The sequence below is a fragment of the Mytilus galloprovincialis genome, chromosome 14, assembly GCF_965363235.1.
Source record: "Mytilus galloprovincialis chromosome 14, xbMytGall1.hap1.1, whole genome shotgun sequence".
Classification (NCBI taxonomy): domain Eukaryota; kingdom Metazoa; phylum Mollusca; class Bivalvia; order Mytilida; family Mytilidae; genus Mytilus; species Mytilus galloprovincialis.
Window position 1 is genome coordinate 22,727,112 of NC_134851.1, and position 17,723 is coordinate 22,744,834.

Sequence of the window (17,723 nt, forward strand, 5' to 3'; positions counted from 1 at the left end):
TACTACCAATCCAAAACCTCAGTGCCGCAGGTAGAAGACAATTAAGTAAAATCAATAATACTTCATTATTTGTTGAAATTTCATATAGTGACATCTCTTTCGTTTATTTGAAAACGAGACAAAATGTGTTTATTTCACACAGTGTATATTTTTGTATATATATCAATTGCTATTTGTTTTGCATTAGCAGAAAATAACCGAAGTAAATTTGAAAAGCAGACAAATCAAAGAATAATTTCGAGTAATACAACATTATTGATAGAGATCGTGCCATCATCAGTCGAATGTGCGTGTGTGTGTTCTATGGCTCAACAGTGTTGTTCTACAAGCTACGAAACGGCATCTGGACGCTGCATTTTAGATACAAGGTCTACACCGGAAACAGAGATAACAGCCAATTCAAACTTTATGATGAAGATTCCAGGTATGTCAAATACTATTTTTCAAACTTTTAATATTTTAGGGATGTTTGCTGATTTTGTTTTTGACCGCTCCATGTGGCTCTATTCATAAATGTGTACGCTAGTCTGCATTTTTTCAAGTGTTTGATATTCATATATAGTTTTTAAATCCATTTTTGAACATCGTTGTTAATTTATCATAGTTTTTGAAAGAATAAAGTTTCAAACGCTAAATGTATTTTTTTATATTTTACATGTTTCTCTAAAAATTAAGGACACGGACAACGAACTTTTTCCCCTTTTTAACAATGTTTAAGTTCTGTTATTTAATTTCTCGCTTAAGTTGCTATGGTTTTGTTCCGTTATTTATATACTATTACTCTGTTATAGTCTAATAAAAAACTTGTTATTTTAAAAACAGTGTAGCCAACATTATGTATGTATAGCATAGCATTTTGTGAAGGCAACATCAGAGAACAATTTAAAAATCTGAATCATGATGAAGGAAAATTCTAGAAATGTCCTTTAGATGTTTCTAATAAATTTTCATTTTCTAGCACCTTATCACTACCAATGATGCTATACTTGTAGTCGGTAGGTTATTTTCATATCAGTGGTTATAGCTTTGGTAATTCCTAGATCTATAACAAATCTTTCACAAAAGGTGTAATACTACCAACTGATAGTACGTCACATCTGGTTGCATACGAAAAAGGGTAAACAAAAATATTCCCTTGAATGTGACAGTTGAAGGAAATTAATCCAACATTTCATTGCAGTAAAAAAAAATGTGTGGGTCATTAACATATATCTTGGGTGTATCAAAGCACCATTATTTTCTATAGAATGTTTTGGAAACTTGAGGTTACATTATTTCTAAAGCTTGCACACAGATAAAAGAAAAGAGGTTTTGATTGGTTCACGTCCAGTGATGGTTATTTTCTTAATGCAATGAAACGTTATGTAAAATTTTGTCTGTAGTTCTGGACAGGATCAAACTTTACTCAAGTTTCTCTTTAGTTGAAACAAAGATGAATTCTGCACAATGTTTGAAAAGTACAAATTTAACAAAGACTAATAGGAGAAATTGATAATGGTATTACACCATAAATTTACCATTGATTAATTAAAAACGCAGTGCACAACCATTTAAACGCATAATTTCTTATGAAGTATGATTTTCTTTTACTATAACTTGTTTCTTCTTTATATGAAGGTATAAGCACATTTGTAAACCACGCCAACCCCTAGAAGAGTAATGCATTGCTAAAGAGATTTTAAATCTTGTACAATATTATACTAACTTAGATGATAATCCTTATAACGTAGGCCACGATTATATGTTTTGTTTTATCTTTCAATTTTAAAGGAACTTTTAAGCAAATGAAACAATATTCTTCTTCGTAATCGCTTATCTAACTATCTTATGAAATATAGAACTATTATTGGTTGCACTACTGTAAATAAAGACAGTGCCATTGTCTATAGAAAATCCTTTTACGACTAAAACTGTTCTATTTAATCATTAAAATGTATGTAATTTAAAACTTTTATAGGTTGCACTAGTGTAAAAATAGACAATGTAATTTCCAAACAAATTCTTTTACGACTAAAACTGTTCTATTAATCATTCAAATATATGTAATATAAAACTATATTTCATGTTGTACTACTGTTAATATAGAAAATGCTATTTCACATTGAAAATTCTTTTACAACTAAACAAGTTCTGCTTTCACTGTGCTTAAACGGCTGTGGGTAACTTAAGTTACCCACAGCCCAAGATGGAGCCGCCTTGCGTCGGTTGGATACTTCTCTTCTATAGAATAACAATACCATGAATGTATCAATTAAACAACTGAATTTAAAAATTAATCGTTTAGGGAAACCCCTAAAGCGGACAGGTGATTAAATTCTACAAAATAAACGATCACACCACGATTTGAAAAAACACTTAGGCTGTCTGTAACTTCAAAACAACTTGTCCGTAACTTTTTTCATCATACCAATAGAGATGTCCGTAACTTCCAAAGAATCGACATACGTGGATGTAATGTTTAAACTTATGATAGAGATTGCATCGAATACATATTCACAAAACGAAGTAGATGTCTAGTATGATATAATTCATTGTATCAATGGAAGCAAAATTGGGAAAAATATGAAAAAAATAACAATAAATCCGCAAAACTCGGGTCTTATTTTGTATAACGTCGGGGTACCCGAATTGCCTAGTTCGGAGGGTGGTTTCCGATCATTGCAGATAAACTGTTGAAACATCATTGTTCGTTTTTATTTTTGAACAAGTAGACTACACAAGTATTTTAACACATACATGATTTTCTGCCAGCATCAACAAGGGTAGCGTGAATCCGGGATTTTTGGATGGGAACCCAAATTGCCCAGATAGACTATACGAGACTTCAGTGCACAAACTTCTTTCCGTCTTTTTGAAAAAGCAAAAAAACTTTTCTCTCATCCCCACAAAACAAAATCCCATCAGCATTGACAGTAAAATAAAAGGGGGTGTCAATCTAGGCACTCTGGGATGTTGCGCACGATATTGCGACACGCTGGCCAAGATTTGCCGTAAATGGGAAAACTTGAAGAGAGGAAATTTTGTATAAATGAATCAACATAGTTTTACAGCTAGCTGCATATTTCATTTGTATGCAAGTTGCATTAAATCTCATTAAACTGAATAAAACTAAAAGACACAATAGGTAAAAGTCAGTGACAATAAAAGGAATAGAGCAGTCAACATGGTGTAACAATTAGACACAGTATATAAAAATATGAATAACTACGTAAGACAACAGGGTAATTCAATAGTATAACAACCCCTGATAACATACAAAGAGAGAAAACAAACATACTAGGAAACATATTCAAAAAATTATAACACTATAACTAACTGGTTGGATGTATAAAAACCGAGCCGCGTCAAAGAGTATTCATCAAAATACACATAAAAAAGAAACAGAGGTGAAGGTAAACCGCAAACAGATAATTAAACTCAAAACATTAAAGAGTATGAAAAAGCCTTGGTCTGAAGCGAAAAACGTCTATAAGACACACATTAGTTAATAAAAGTTCAAACCATAACCAGGATCGAGTACCACAAACCCCACATAAAACTTCCGTTGTGTAAGTATGATGCGTTAATAAAATCACATTTGGTGGTGAATGAGCAGTATAAACGGTCGTATAGTTTACAAATAAGGGGTTTTATGATGTAAATTGTCTTTAAATTGTTGAAATTATAAGGGAGAAGACGTTGTTAAAATCGAAATATATTTTATTGGCGAAGTAAGATCATGGCTTCTGTCGGTTACCAACCCACAAACAAAGGGTCTTTGGGCAACCGTAAATTAGATTAGATAAATAAAATTCAAAATTCAAATAAAAACTAAAATGAAATAAAACTTTGAAATAATGGGGTGCTGACTTGAACCCTGGCAACAGATGTCCAAAATCAAAATGAGAAACTACGTTTGAGGTGGAAATGAAGATTACATGGATTAATGTTCTAAATTAAATAATAATACAGTGATAAATCAAGTTCATCGGTACTGGTGCAGCCTATAAAGTACGCCACTAAACAAGTTCAAAAACATTCATTTCATAAAGAATGTTTTGGAACTTGTTACCGCCAACCAGTACCATACATTGAGAGTCGATATAACAGATAACTCTGATTGTAATATTGTGTAATAACAAGAATCTGACCGCAGTAACTACTAGCTAACAGATTCCCGAAGTCAATGACCTATTTCGCCGTTTGATGGTCAATAAATGAATGCAAATTGATACTAGCATAACTTGATAATAAATAGATGAAAATAGATAACAGCATAACTGAAGTTGTAACTTGTATAAAATTAGATAACTTTCAATATCTGACAAATAAATATTCCTTCTCACTGTAGTTTGGTTCAATCACTTATTTGGATCTTGTTCTTGTATTGCAATCGTGGTAACATTGGAACCAAGCAAATTTGACTAAGGTAACAAATCTTGGAGAAAATCAATATCGCTTATAAGTTAAGTCCTATCGTATTGTGCGCTTTGTCCGATGTAATGTCCATTTTAGTGGATTACTTAATATTGCGGGGCCCTTCGAGAATGAGCATACGATTAGTTTATCTCTTTACTTAAAGTGCCTCATAACACTTTGACCTTGCTAACAAATTGTGATACGAAAATGTATAAGAGAACACAACCATAAGTAACTACAATCTTCCGAGCACGAATTAAGTCATTTGGTGATTGAAAAACCCACTATCCAAGCACGCTTTTGGAAACATGAAATATCTTAAATTGACAATCAATCAAAATCAGCTCCAGATTGGTAATATACAATATAGAAAAATAATTAAAATTGATGATAACAGATGGAGATATTTGACTTGCCAACTGTTATGTTTGTAATCAGATATATGGTTAATACTTTTTATATTACCAATGACTGAATTCTATTTTTACCATCAGAAAATATAAAAACTAAAAGATCTGACATGAATGTCAATGAGGCAACTATTTGCCTAAAACTTAATAGCGTGGGCGTAAACAGCTATAGGCCACCGTACAGCCTTCAGCATTGAACATAGTCCAAACAGTATAATAGCAATAAAAGGCCCCGGCAACAATTCAAACAAGAAAACATGGCCATATTTAAGTATAAATCAATTTAAACGTAAAACAAGTATAATAGACTGCGACAAACTACAAGTCTGTGAGAACTAAGCCCTCCCGTAACCGGGGACAGTGGTTAACAACACAAAATAAAACAAAGCTGAGGTAGGTTTGACTCATCAGATCGACACAAAACGCAATACACAACTAACGAATAGACTAAAGACATCAAGTACCCACCTAAGAGTACTCGCAGTTACTGAAGGCTTGTTCAAAGCCAATTGAAACTAGTAAATGAATCGTGTTTACCAGACAAAAACTTTTTAAACTGAGGTGCAGTTAAGACCCCCCAAAATTTGACTCTACAAATAGCCGATGGAATATTTGCCGTCTTATGGCGCTCGGCAATACGGCATTAAAACTGGTATCGTGTAACATTTTGTTGTGTTTGTTTAATTTTTTTTTTTTTTTTTTCAGTTTTGTTTTTGTTTTTTGTTTTGTTTTTGTTTTTTGTTTTGTTTGTTTTTGTTTTATTGCATATAATGCGTATGGCGTTCGACAACAATTATTATCCCAAATCATTTATGACTGCTTCAAAAAACGAATATTCTCTAATATACGTATATACATAAAATTCCATGTATAACTGTTCACAGTATTTAACCAAATTGCGTTGTTTCTCTTTCAGATAACAAATCGTACCAATTAGCAGTTTTATAGTCTGAGATATACGCTACTATTAAATCTAAACCACAAAAGCAATAAAATTAATTCATCGCCTAACTTATTTGAACTTTTCTTGACCTTTGTAATGATATAAATAAGATTTAAGAAAACCATTAACCCAGACAATAACTCGCTTAAGATGTAAATTTATATCAGCAATTTTCAGACGATAATTTTATCGAAGATCTACACATCTGGTAATAAAGTTTGTAAACGTAACTTGCAGAAGTGTATACTATTTCTTCTCTATTCGTTATTAATGGTAATTAAAGATTATAAATGCCAGTGAGACAACTATCCACTAAAGTACAAATGAAGTAAATGTAAGCAAATCTATGCAACCGTACGGCTTTCAACAATGAGAAAAACCCATACCGTATAGTCTGCTATTAGAGGCCCCGACATGAAAAATATAAAACAATTCAATTGAGAAAACTAACGGCCTAATTTATAACAAAACAGTTTACGAAAAACAAATATGACAGACATAAACCAACGATGCCTTTTTCCAAGTATAGTAGTAAAACTATCTTGCCTTGCTGATCAATTTTCTAAAATTTGGGACTAATGGAAACATTGTTATCTGTAAAACTAATATCAAATATCATTTGAATGCGCAAGTGGATTGATAGCTACTAGTTCCACTCATATGAAAAATCCAATAAAGCTAGTTTAAACAAACCCCGAAAAATAAAGATTCGTTACTTGAACGGCAAACAGATGGCAATAATATTTTCAGTTTATGTAAATATTTGATAGTTATAGCAATCTTGAAAATCAAAATTTGGTTATCTTGTCCATTACATGTAGCATTTTATTTTTCTGGGCACGATTAAAACGTTCGCAAAAAAACTGTGTGAGTAATGACGGTTTATCCTAGTGCAAGACCTTAGTTTGATCACATTATTTATACATAATACAGACAGGGTATGAATGATTTGTTGTGATCATGGAACATGAATAATAGCCATAGATCTAAATCAACTGGTCCCCAATTACAAGACTGTGAAATTGCTTTCTTTAACCGAAACAGCTCGTTTCCAACTTATGACCTGAACCCTGCTAGCTCCAAGTCTTATTTGCTCATATACTGGATGAGCTCTCTTGCCTACTTCAAATTGGTTGTTAAATAAATATCTAATTATAAAAATGCATCAGTTTACTTACTGATATCATCGATATTTACCGTTGATGAATTTTTATATAGCTGCGAGATACCATTTATTTTTTTTTATATTATATATATATACTTCGCACAATTAGTGCAGAACTAGTTTCTGAAATTACTGAAATGGTTCTCTCTTTTATAAAGATGACATATGAAAATAAATCAAATTTAGGTAAACTTGTGGTGAGAATGATATAATTAGAATAATTGTAAAAATTCCTTCGTGATATGTACACATACTAAAAATGCTCTGAATATAAAATTATTTGCGGGACTATACCTTCGCAGTGTAATTATAAAATAAATCAGTGTTGAAATGTTTTCTAATCGGGATGAGATATATAGATAAGAAACCAATTATAAATAAATCAATCTTATTCTTATTCTTATTCGTGGTATGTTCTTTCATAGTAAAAGCAATCCGGATCAATATAGTATTCGTCATTTTTAATCGTTTTCCTTATTATGCTCGCAATGCTACTACTGAAATCATTGGTAAAGCTAAAAATGTCATGTACTGAATTAGCTATATTAAAATTAAAGAATAAAAGATGTACCTGTTTTATCACTGTATTTAGATAAGGCATACTGCCACTTCTCTGACTAACATACATATAGATGGTCCTGCTGATGAATGAAATAATCCTGCATAACAAATTTTCAGTTTCTGTTTCAGATGCGTAGCTATTTTGACATCACAGGTGGCTAAAGCAGTTTTCTTTACCCCAATTATAACACCTCTTTCAACGCCTTTTCTACTCAGACATCATAAACCTTCCAATAAATGTCATTATGAACAAATATAATTAAAATAATATATATTTTATACACTAAATAAATATCAAAATGTGTGCAATGCAATTTGAATAACCGAAAAAACAATCGATTATAAAGACATTACTTCAAAATATGAATGAATATTATTTGAAAATAAATATTATAATATATATCAGAGACATATTGTATTATATGTGTCTGTATATATGCAACGCAATTTGTTTGACCTAAAAATAATCGGTTATAAAGACATCACTGTAGCTGCCATATCAAAATTTTTATCAACTAATTTCTTTTAACGGAGGCTCAACTTTGAAATATATTTACGATTTACTGCTGTCCTAAATACGCTAATTTAAAAGAACAATAAATGGTACCATAAATTAATTAATTGCATTTGATGGTGTTAATGTCCCACAAGGCAACCCCATTATTAAATAATAGTTAACATACCTGATAATGGAACAATACCATTTTAATCTGCATTACGAAATGTAAAATGAATAGAAATACCTGGAATCTAGTTTTCAATTTTAATACCTTGATAAAAAGATACAAAAATATTAATATAACTGGAATTAAAAACTATGTGAATCAAACATTTATAATAAATTCGCTCGTATTATAATAACTTTAGTCAAAGATTTTTATACTATATATAAATCATTGCTTTAGTAAATTGTCCACTAATGTATAAATTATCAAGTTGAATGTGACCGATTTTAAATTAATTAATCAATAATATGTTGAAATTGAAAAAAAAATAAGATAAGTATTTACATTAATTATGCGTACAATAAACTCAACAATCTGACCTTAGATAAATTCAGTTACTTCCTAGCAGACCGTGCATTCAAAATATTGTGAGGAGTACTTTAGCTGTTAAAATTGATATGCCGTGTAATCGAATTAAGACATGCGCGTTACATTGACCTGTGCATGAACTGTCGCAAGTCTTGCCTTCCTCTGATAACGCGATTTAACGGTCAAGCCCTTTAAATCGAATTATAAATGTTAAAATTTTGAATAAAAAGTTACCCACATCTGCAAATAAAGTTAATGACGTCTGCTTAGTTTCGATCACAAAGTTACGGACGTCTTATGCTTTTTTTAAAGTTGGCCTTGCGCTTTAATGAACTCTAAATTAATAAACTTATGGTAATTGTTAGTGATTTTTTTATTCAAGAAACCTATAAATATTTACATTCTGCATGAAAAACGTTGCAAAAATTAGATTCTGTATGCATTAAATATCAACGAGTTCAGAGTCCGCCATCTTGGGCTGTGGGTAACTTAAGTTACCCACAGCCGTTTAAGCACAGTTACTATACAATTTTGTAACAAATTATATCCTAGAATTGAAAGTTTACACATTCACTATATATATACAGGGACGCCTCCGGGTGCGGGAATTTCTCGCTACATTGAAGACCTGTTGGTGACCCTCTGCTGTTGTTTTTCATTTGGTCGGGTTGTTGTCTCTTTGACACATTCCCCATTTCCATTCTCAATTTTACTTCAATTTTTTCCACAGTCAAAATATAGGGATGGGCGGCATATTCTCAACGTTTTTATTTCTTGAACTTTTAAGAGTTCAAAGGTATAAAAATTATGTATTACCCCTCCAATAAGGGTCAACCGCCATTTATGTGTATGTATGGTAAAAAAAAATCTAAAGGTGTGTCACTACGAAATGAAGTAAAAACATCATATATGGAAACCAGTATGTAAACAAAATAAATCAATATTAAAATTTGTCCCAAAAGAGGCGGGGTTTGTTAAACAGCTATATAAACAAAGTGTAACATATAAGAGTTGTTTATACTAAGTTTTAATTCTTTGCTGTCTCTTCGTCATTTTGTTTTGAATGCCATAATAAAGGCAACAGTAGTATACCGCTGTTCGAAAGTCATAAATCGATTGAGACAAAAACAAATCCGGTTACAAAGTAAAACTATGATTGTTATCGACTTTAGTATATTATGTCTTTTCTACAGATCAAAGCAACATTCAACCAAGAGACTGTAGTGACCTCCCATCTTGCACGAGAAGTGGGGTGTTTGAAATATACCCGGATGTAACTAACAAGATAGATGTATACTGTGATATGGATACTAATGGCGGTGGATGGACGGTACTGTAGATTTATAAAATCCAAAACTTAAAAAACAAAGACTGATGAACCAATTAAACAAACAGTCACGTCAAGTCCAGGCAAGGATTCAGATCTCTGTATGAAAGAGAAATGTTCCTTAATTTAAATTTATTGGATTTACTTTAACAAAGAAGTGAGGCTTTTGAAAAAGATCCATTTAAGAACCAAACTATGGCCATTTTGAAATTTTATGATAAAGTCGAAATTCAAAGCCATATTTTGCCCATAGTTAACATTATATCCGAATGTTCTTGTCAGTAGCAATGTACTTTTGACCATGATATAGCAAATGCTATTTACATGCGTAATGAATGAAACAAAAGCCAAAGTAATGATTATTCCAATCCAATATGCCAGGAAATAATATCACTGGTTAACTTTACAATCAATAGAAGTAAATTAAAAGAAAAAAATTGTAGATATATGTTATGCAAAACCCTATTTCACAATAGTTGATTAAAAGTTGATACACGTGTAGCGTGTCTGAAGACTTATCAATATTCTATGAATCTAGAAATGTTAAAATATCAGAAATGTGAAACCGTCCGTAGACGCTTTATATTTCTCAGATCCGGATTCATGGGGAGGGATGAAGGGGCGTACGTAATAAATAACCTATTTTGAATTGGTGAAATTTAACCCTGTTAGTGGCAAGGGAAGTTATTATTCGTTCTTAATTGACTAGGCTTGTTGTTGATTTCTGTGTTATTTGGTCTCTTGTGGAGAATTGTGTCATTGAAAATCATACCACATCTTCTTTTTTATATTGTAAGTTTTACTGTCCAAAATTTGTGGTTTTCTCTTTATTATCAAATAATCAAAATGGTTTCACCTTTTGTACATATTGACAAATGTCAATCTGATTGAAATCTAGAACACGTTTCCCCAATTTGTCCATCTTGCAGCTTTTATTACTTTTTGTTTTAAAAAAACTTGGGATCATCTTAGTCACATGATTTTTAAATCGGATGTGACGTTAGATGCATAACGTACAACTTACCTGGCTGATTTTAGTTGACACTTTGTTTTGTTTTGTTACCTTCTTCGAGCAAAAGGGCAATTACAAATGTAATATAAGACACCGATATCCATATATTGTTATATACAAAACTTCAATCTTCATTTTTGGTTTGCACAAAACTACAAAAAGTCTTAATAGATATCTTTAATGAGTGTATTGATAGTTTAAACTTGAAATTGTTATCATCGAAAATACCTGGGGACGGTTATTCAAAGATATGTGTTTTGTGCATTAATTGTAGTATTTTTCTTTCAGGACGTACAAATGTAATTACACATTCATTAATATATATTTTAAGATCGTACAGCGACGCGTCGACAGTTTTGTTGATTTCTACAGATACTGGAGTGACTACAGGAATGGTTTTGGAAGTGTTTCTGGAAACCACTGGCTTGGTGAGTATCATTATCAAAAAATAAAAGAGAAGAGGCATACACCAAAAGTATCTTTTTTTAATTTCTTAAATATTTCAGGCGATTATATATATAAGCCATACGGATAATACAATTCCCAAATATTAAAGAACAAACAAACAATGAAATTATCTGTAAGATTAAAACTCTGAAAATATATATTTTGTAAACTTAATTGTTAATCAGAAAATATGTGAAACGATGATTAACTCGCAACATACGTCGATCGCTGTTTATCATTGCCGAATCTACTTCTAAAATAAGGAGATGAGGTATGATTGCCAATGAATCAACTATCCAACAAAGTTCAAATAAAATAGTTATAAGCAATTATGGTCAACCGTACAATAATGGGAAAACCCCATACCATGAAGTCGAATATAAAATGCCCCGAAATGAAAATTATGAAACAATTTTATTGGGAAAACTAACAAACTATTTTATAACAAATCAATTCACAGAAAACAAATACTTAAGACATGTACCATGCAAGACTAATACAGAGTGTGGCGGGATTAAAGAAGTTTATGAGGGGTCAGTCCTCCTCTTACATGAGAAAATAATTACAAAGCTTAAAGTACAACAGTAGACAAACTTTAAAAATGAAATGAAGAGGACTTAACTCATTGGATCGATGTAAAGCAGAAAACATCTAACAGAAACACGCACCGGCCGTAGAAGGGTATTTAAGAAATTCCATCAGCTTGGGTTTTTTTTCTTTTTTGCTCAAAAATGGTGAAAAGCCCAAAAAGGTTAAAATAATACATTTTATGCCAAAGTCATGGTAGTTTCACCAGGAAATCCTTCAGAACGCTAGTTTTGAGATTGGGCAAAAAATTGCCCTTAAATTAATGAAAGAGATGAGTTTTTATTTCCGATTGTTAATTATTCATTTTGAGATGGTGACGTTCCTTTGTCACTATCTTGTGGTGTTTATTTATTTCAACTTGTTCGATTCACTCGTGTATGTAACTACGATTTTGATTTTAATAAAAGAAATCTATGTATTACTAAAAAATTATTATAGCAGGGTTTTGGATATCACAAACTAGTCAAAACATTTAGTAAATAATATCATCGGTTCAAGGACTTCATTCAAAAACTAAAATCAACATTCAGACGTCTTATACTTTCAAGGTTTTGTTTGTTATGGAAATAAACGAATGTCTCTCCAATAAAAATATCGTATCTAGTTTCAGAATTTTTTCATTATCAAAGTCATGATTTAATCAGTAAAATTGTTCTTTTAATTTGTAAAATTTCAGATATCAAAGAATATTGTGTAATCTTTCTAAAAAAAGTCAATAGCGTTTTATTTGTTTTCAGTATCATAAAATAGAAATTTAGCCACTGCATCGGTATCACGAAAATTTAAATGAATGAGCAAAGTCCTTTTAATTCTGAAAGGCGAATAGAATCACAATTAAAGAACTGCACTGTCTTTTTTTATTTTATGTATCCTTGTTTATTTAATGAGGTGACGAATTGGTAAAAATACTCATCATAGATATTTATATTTTATATTTGCGCAAAACGCACGTTTCATCTTCAAAAGACTCATCAGACATACTCGAATCAAAAAAAGGTAAAAAGGCTTAATAAAGTTGTTTAAAGAACATTGAGGACCAAAAATTCCTAAAGTATTTGCAAATCACAGCTACGATAATCTATTCCTGAGGTAGAAAATCCTTAGTATTTAAAAAAAAACTAAGCTTTGTAAACAGTTAATTCATAATTATCATCATATTTATGAGGTTGTAAAATTTGATATACGCCTTTTTTTGTTAAATATTTTTTTTTTTTATTGTTATTAAGATACTTGTTGTACGTGTACATTCTGTCATTATTGTTTGTGATATTCACGTATTCTTGTCTTTCATGTTTGCTAATGTTCTTTCTTTATATGCCTTTTGGTGTTACTTCGAAAACTTTCATTTTTGCTATGTGCTTTGTCTGTATGCCTTTTTTTGTTTCTTTGTTATATATATGACTTGGCTCTGTACTTATACATCCCGTCATTGTGTTATTGTACTATGGTAAATTTGTGTATTCTTGTCTTTAAGTTTTGCTAATATGTTTGGTCTATATGCCATTTTGTGCTTCTTTGCTACATATTCGTATGTTTTTTTTTAGTGATTAAGATTATAACACAATGTTTCCTGCAGTATTTTTAACATTTTTACCTATTATGTCTGTTTGTTTTGTTCACGCATCGTTGTCAAGATAATGGAATTTGATGCGACTGTCATACAAGTGATAGGTTTAGCTAGCTATAAAACCTGGTTCAATCCACCATTTTCTACAAATGCCTGTACAAAGTCAGGAATATGGCAGTTGTTATCCATTCGTTTGATGTATTTGAGCTTTTGATTTTGCCATTTGATAAGGGACTTTCTGTTTTGAATTTTCTTCGGAGTTCAGTATTTTTGAGATTTTACTTTTTATGAATCATTATAATGGTAAATCATGTCAACACAGAAGTGCTGACTACTTGGCTGGTGATATCCTTGTGGGAATAAAAACTCCACCAGAAGTGGCAGTGAACATTCACTTGTTTTCCCATATGAATAAAACTGTAATTTTTAATTGTAATTTTCACAAAAACAAATTGTTTACACTAATATGATTATCCTTATAGTTTCTTTTTCAGGTAACGACAATTTACATATTTTAACCACATCTAGAAACTATTCCGTGAGATTTGAAGTGCATGACTTCAACAACGATACTGCTTACGCAGAATATCAATACTTTAAAGTCAACAATGAAGCTTCACAATACAGGGTTACATTTTCTGGATACACGGGCACTGCTGGTAAGTGTTAGTGCTTTGGTCCTGGTTAAAAGGAGTTTAAGGGATAGGATCAAATACTAGAATCATATGTTTTCCAAACGCGACCAACATATTTCAAGGTCACAACATTCTATTACCAGAAGCACCTGTATATCAAACATATATCTCCAAGTTAAACAGATATTTCCGAGCTTGCGTTTCATGTCTTGATTCCTTCATAATAAGTTGTTACTGCTTACAATTAAGTTTTTTAAACAACTAGTAATAATGCAGTTTTTCATTCAAAAAATTTAAAAGACGTCATCATGCTTTTGTTGATCGTTATGATTTTTATGACAAACCATAGATTATATTTACTGTCGAAACAACAATATTAATTCTAATGCAAGAACGTTTGTAACGTTCAATTTGATTGGATAACGTCACTTTCTTACAAGGCATCAATTGACAATTGATGCTATGGGACGTACGCGCAAGCGCAGACGGTATATGACAGATTTTAAATACATGTTTTAACGTTGTTTTCTGTCAAATTCATTAGAATGGAGATAACAATATTGTATTTTAAGCTCCGACGGCATCAATTTGGGATTTGATGGTCGCAAATACCCGTTTAATTTCTCCGCTAACGCGTCGCAGGTAAACTTAATTTGCGACCATCAAATCCTCAATTGATGCCGTCTGAGCTTAAAATACAATACAGTTATCTCCTATTTATGTTTTTTGATGACTTTGATTATTTTATTTTCCTTTTTTAATGTTTTGTTTTGTTTTTAGATTATTGTGGAGGTAACTTTTCAGCTAATCGGTTTTTATTATATTTTAGGAAAACCGGTTGTCTTTTTCCATGCAAATTTTTCAATAGTTTAATCCTTTTTATAGTTAGTATTTATATAGTGAGAAATAAATGTTGTATCATTACAAATGTGACAACTATTCACAAGTGACTGAACGTGAAGGATACGGAAAAATATCGGTCACTGAATCGCCTTCTACAATAAGCAAAACCAACACCGTACAATAAGCTATAAAAACAAAAAACATAACAAAATGGAAAACAGTTCAAAAAGAAACCAACGAAGGGTCCTAGATACAATCAGAATTTAGATGGTTTAAGTTGGTACCTAACACTACAGGGAGATAACTCTGTAAAGTCAGCTAAACGTTTTAATTACGTTGTGTTGTAAAAGGAACATTAAGCTTCTCAATGATCAAAATTGATGTTTGTCAAATTGCTATATAACCAGTGTAATTTTTCTGACAAAACGGTTGGTTCATAATTTTTTATATTTGAATATTTTTGTTAAAGGGTCAAAGTAAATACTTTAACAACATTTTATTTTAATTAATTTTAGTGAAAGTGTTGGGTACCACCTAAATCGCGTTTGGGAGCGGTAAATGCCATAATCCTAAAAGTTACACTCAAAGTACTAAAAGGATATTCAAACATATAATTCGAAAAAAGTTAGAGATAGTTTATTTTTTACCAGTATACAAATTAATGTTCAAAAACAATGTAAGCAGTATTTTTTTTAATAAAGGCCTATATTTTGCACATCATATTAAAAAGAGGTAAAAGATACCAATCAGATATTCAAACGCAAGTCGGAAAACAAACTGTTTAGGGGCCAGCCGAGGGACGCCAACGGGTGCGGGAATTCCTCGCTACATTGAAGACCTGTTGGTGACCTCTGCTATTGTTTTTCTATGGTCGGGTTGTTGTCTCTTTGACAAATTCCCCATTTCCATTCTCAATTTTATGACAATGTCATGGCAAAAATAAAACAACCATAGTACACAAAACACAACACACAATGTAGTCAACTAAAGCCTGAACAATACAATTCCGTTTTAAGAAAAACGGATGTGATCTCAAGCGCTCTGGAAAAGTAAGCAGATCCTGCACATCTTGTGGCCCGGAAACTATGGAAATAAATCGTTTGATCAGCTCACAATTGTATACTTATAGTATTTATTTTACCGACCTATATCGGTGTAATTGTGTTTACAATAACTTTTGCCCAAAAGCTGTTAGACAAGATGTGTTTTGTGCAGGCATGGAGTAATCTAAATAAGTAAGCGTAATGTCATATAAAAAGTAAATAACAAAAATACTGAAATAAGGATGTGTGTCATGTTGTTTTATGATAATCTTCAGTAAGCTAATGACATTTGGTCTAATAGGGCATAGAAAGGATTTTTATGATACCTATTTGATAGGTTGCAGTATAAAATGTTGTATATAATTTCCTTTGATAATAAAATTTATAAAATGTAATGTGTAATATATTGCATTACTTTAGTAAAGTAATTGTCCAAAAAATTTTAATGTAAGTTATGATTTCAGTGAGAATAATGATGGTAACTTTTAAATTGTTATGTACGATTTCATTACATGTTAATATCAAATAATTTAATTTTGGATGTAACGCGTCTTTTGATTGGGGACAGTGTTTTGTCTATCAGCTAATGTACATATGTAATAGTGACGTCATCAACTTCTTTTTAATGATTTACTCAGGCTTAAAATAGAATTTAAAATTAAAAATTATAAGGAATGACTGAAAAAAAGTTCGATTAACCGGTTAACGTTTTTGCTTCTTCCGACCGTTAATATGACGAAAACACTAGTTTTAGCTGTTGGTAATGTGTTCACAATATATCCGTGGATCATGTGTTTGTTTTTAAATAATTTGATTTTGGATGTAAAGCTTCTTCCGATTGGCTGACAGTGTTTTGTCTATCAGCTAATAAACAACGTTTTGTCATGTGACCGTTACCTCATTAACGTTTTTTTTTCATGATTGACTCCAGCTTTAAATGGAATTTGAAATTAAATTATAAGGAATGACTGTAATATTTTTTCTGTCTAATTGAAAAAAAAATTGTAAGCATGACACATGTTTTGTCTCCAAAAGATCATCAGTGACGGTCGAATAAAAATGTTTGAAAAAGTTCTGTTGGAAAAACATATGTCCGGCATTCAACTGCATGTTATGTGTTCGCGTTTGTTTTTTAGGTAATGGATTTGAAAGTAATAATGGAATGAAATTTACTACAAGAGATCGTGACAACGACCTTCACGCGTATCATTGTGGGCTCGGACAGCAAGGTGCTTGGTGGTACAGTGCATGCGGAAAATCTAGTTTGAATGGCATTTACAAACCAGAGGGAACCATAGCTGCAAAGACGATATATTGGAAATTATGGGGACCAACTACATTAAAAGCTACCGAAATCAAAATAAGACCTATCAACTAGAAGATCCGATAACCATTTGCTTTATTTTCTGATCTGCATGAACATGATGAACGTTGTGGCATTTACGAAATGAAAAAAATATGTTGCATTATGAATATTCCCTACTGCAATTAAATACAAGTATATAACAAGTTGAGGCAAAATCAGAGTAACCTATGATATTATGAATAGAAGAATTCTATACTCTAGTGTCTTTCAGAATAACAATCAAAAAGCGTGCACCATGATAAAAGAAAGAAGAAGAAAATTCATCCATTATGCTTGGTTTGTTTCTACTCCATGGCACTTCCCGAAGTAAAATAAACTTGTTTTTTGTTTTCTGTTTTTATTTTTATCTTAACCTTAGCAATATCCTTTATCAGTTGATTTTAG

General features: G+C 31.4%; 1 protein-coding gene across 1 annotated transcript; it reads left to right on the top strand.

Moving 5' to 3' along the window:
* Positions 1-102: 102 nt before the first annotated feature.
* Positions 103-17,359, top strand: LOC143059244 (fibrinogen-like protein A). The gene is made up of 5 exons (XM_076232722.1): positions 103-424; positions 9,705-9,841; positions 11,182-11,278; positions 13,947-14,111; positions 17,110-17,359. The coding sequence occupies exons 1-5, from the start codon at positions 124-126 to the stop codon at positions 17,349-17,351; spliced, it is 942 nt and encodes a 313-aa protein (XP_076088837.1). The 5' UTR covers positions 103-123; the 3' UTR covers positions 17,352-17,359.
* Positions 17,360-17,723: the final 364 nt, after the last annotated feature.

Excerpts from the sequence above, each read along its gene's own strand:
- LOC143059244 (XM_076232722.1), top strand. The coding sequence starts at position 124 with ATGTGTTTATTTCACACAGTGTATATTTTTGTATATATATCAATTGCT. Across the intron at positions 425-9,704 it reads CTTTATGATGAAGATTCCAG|ATCAAAGCAACATTCAACCA; the intron begins GTATGTCAAATA and ends TCTTTTCTACAG. Across the intron at positions 11,279-13,946 it reads TTCTGGAAACCACTGGCTTG|GTAACGACAATTTACATATT; the intron begins GTGAGTATCATT and ends TTTCTTTTTCAG.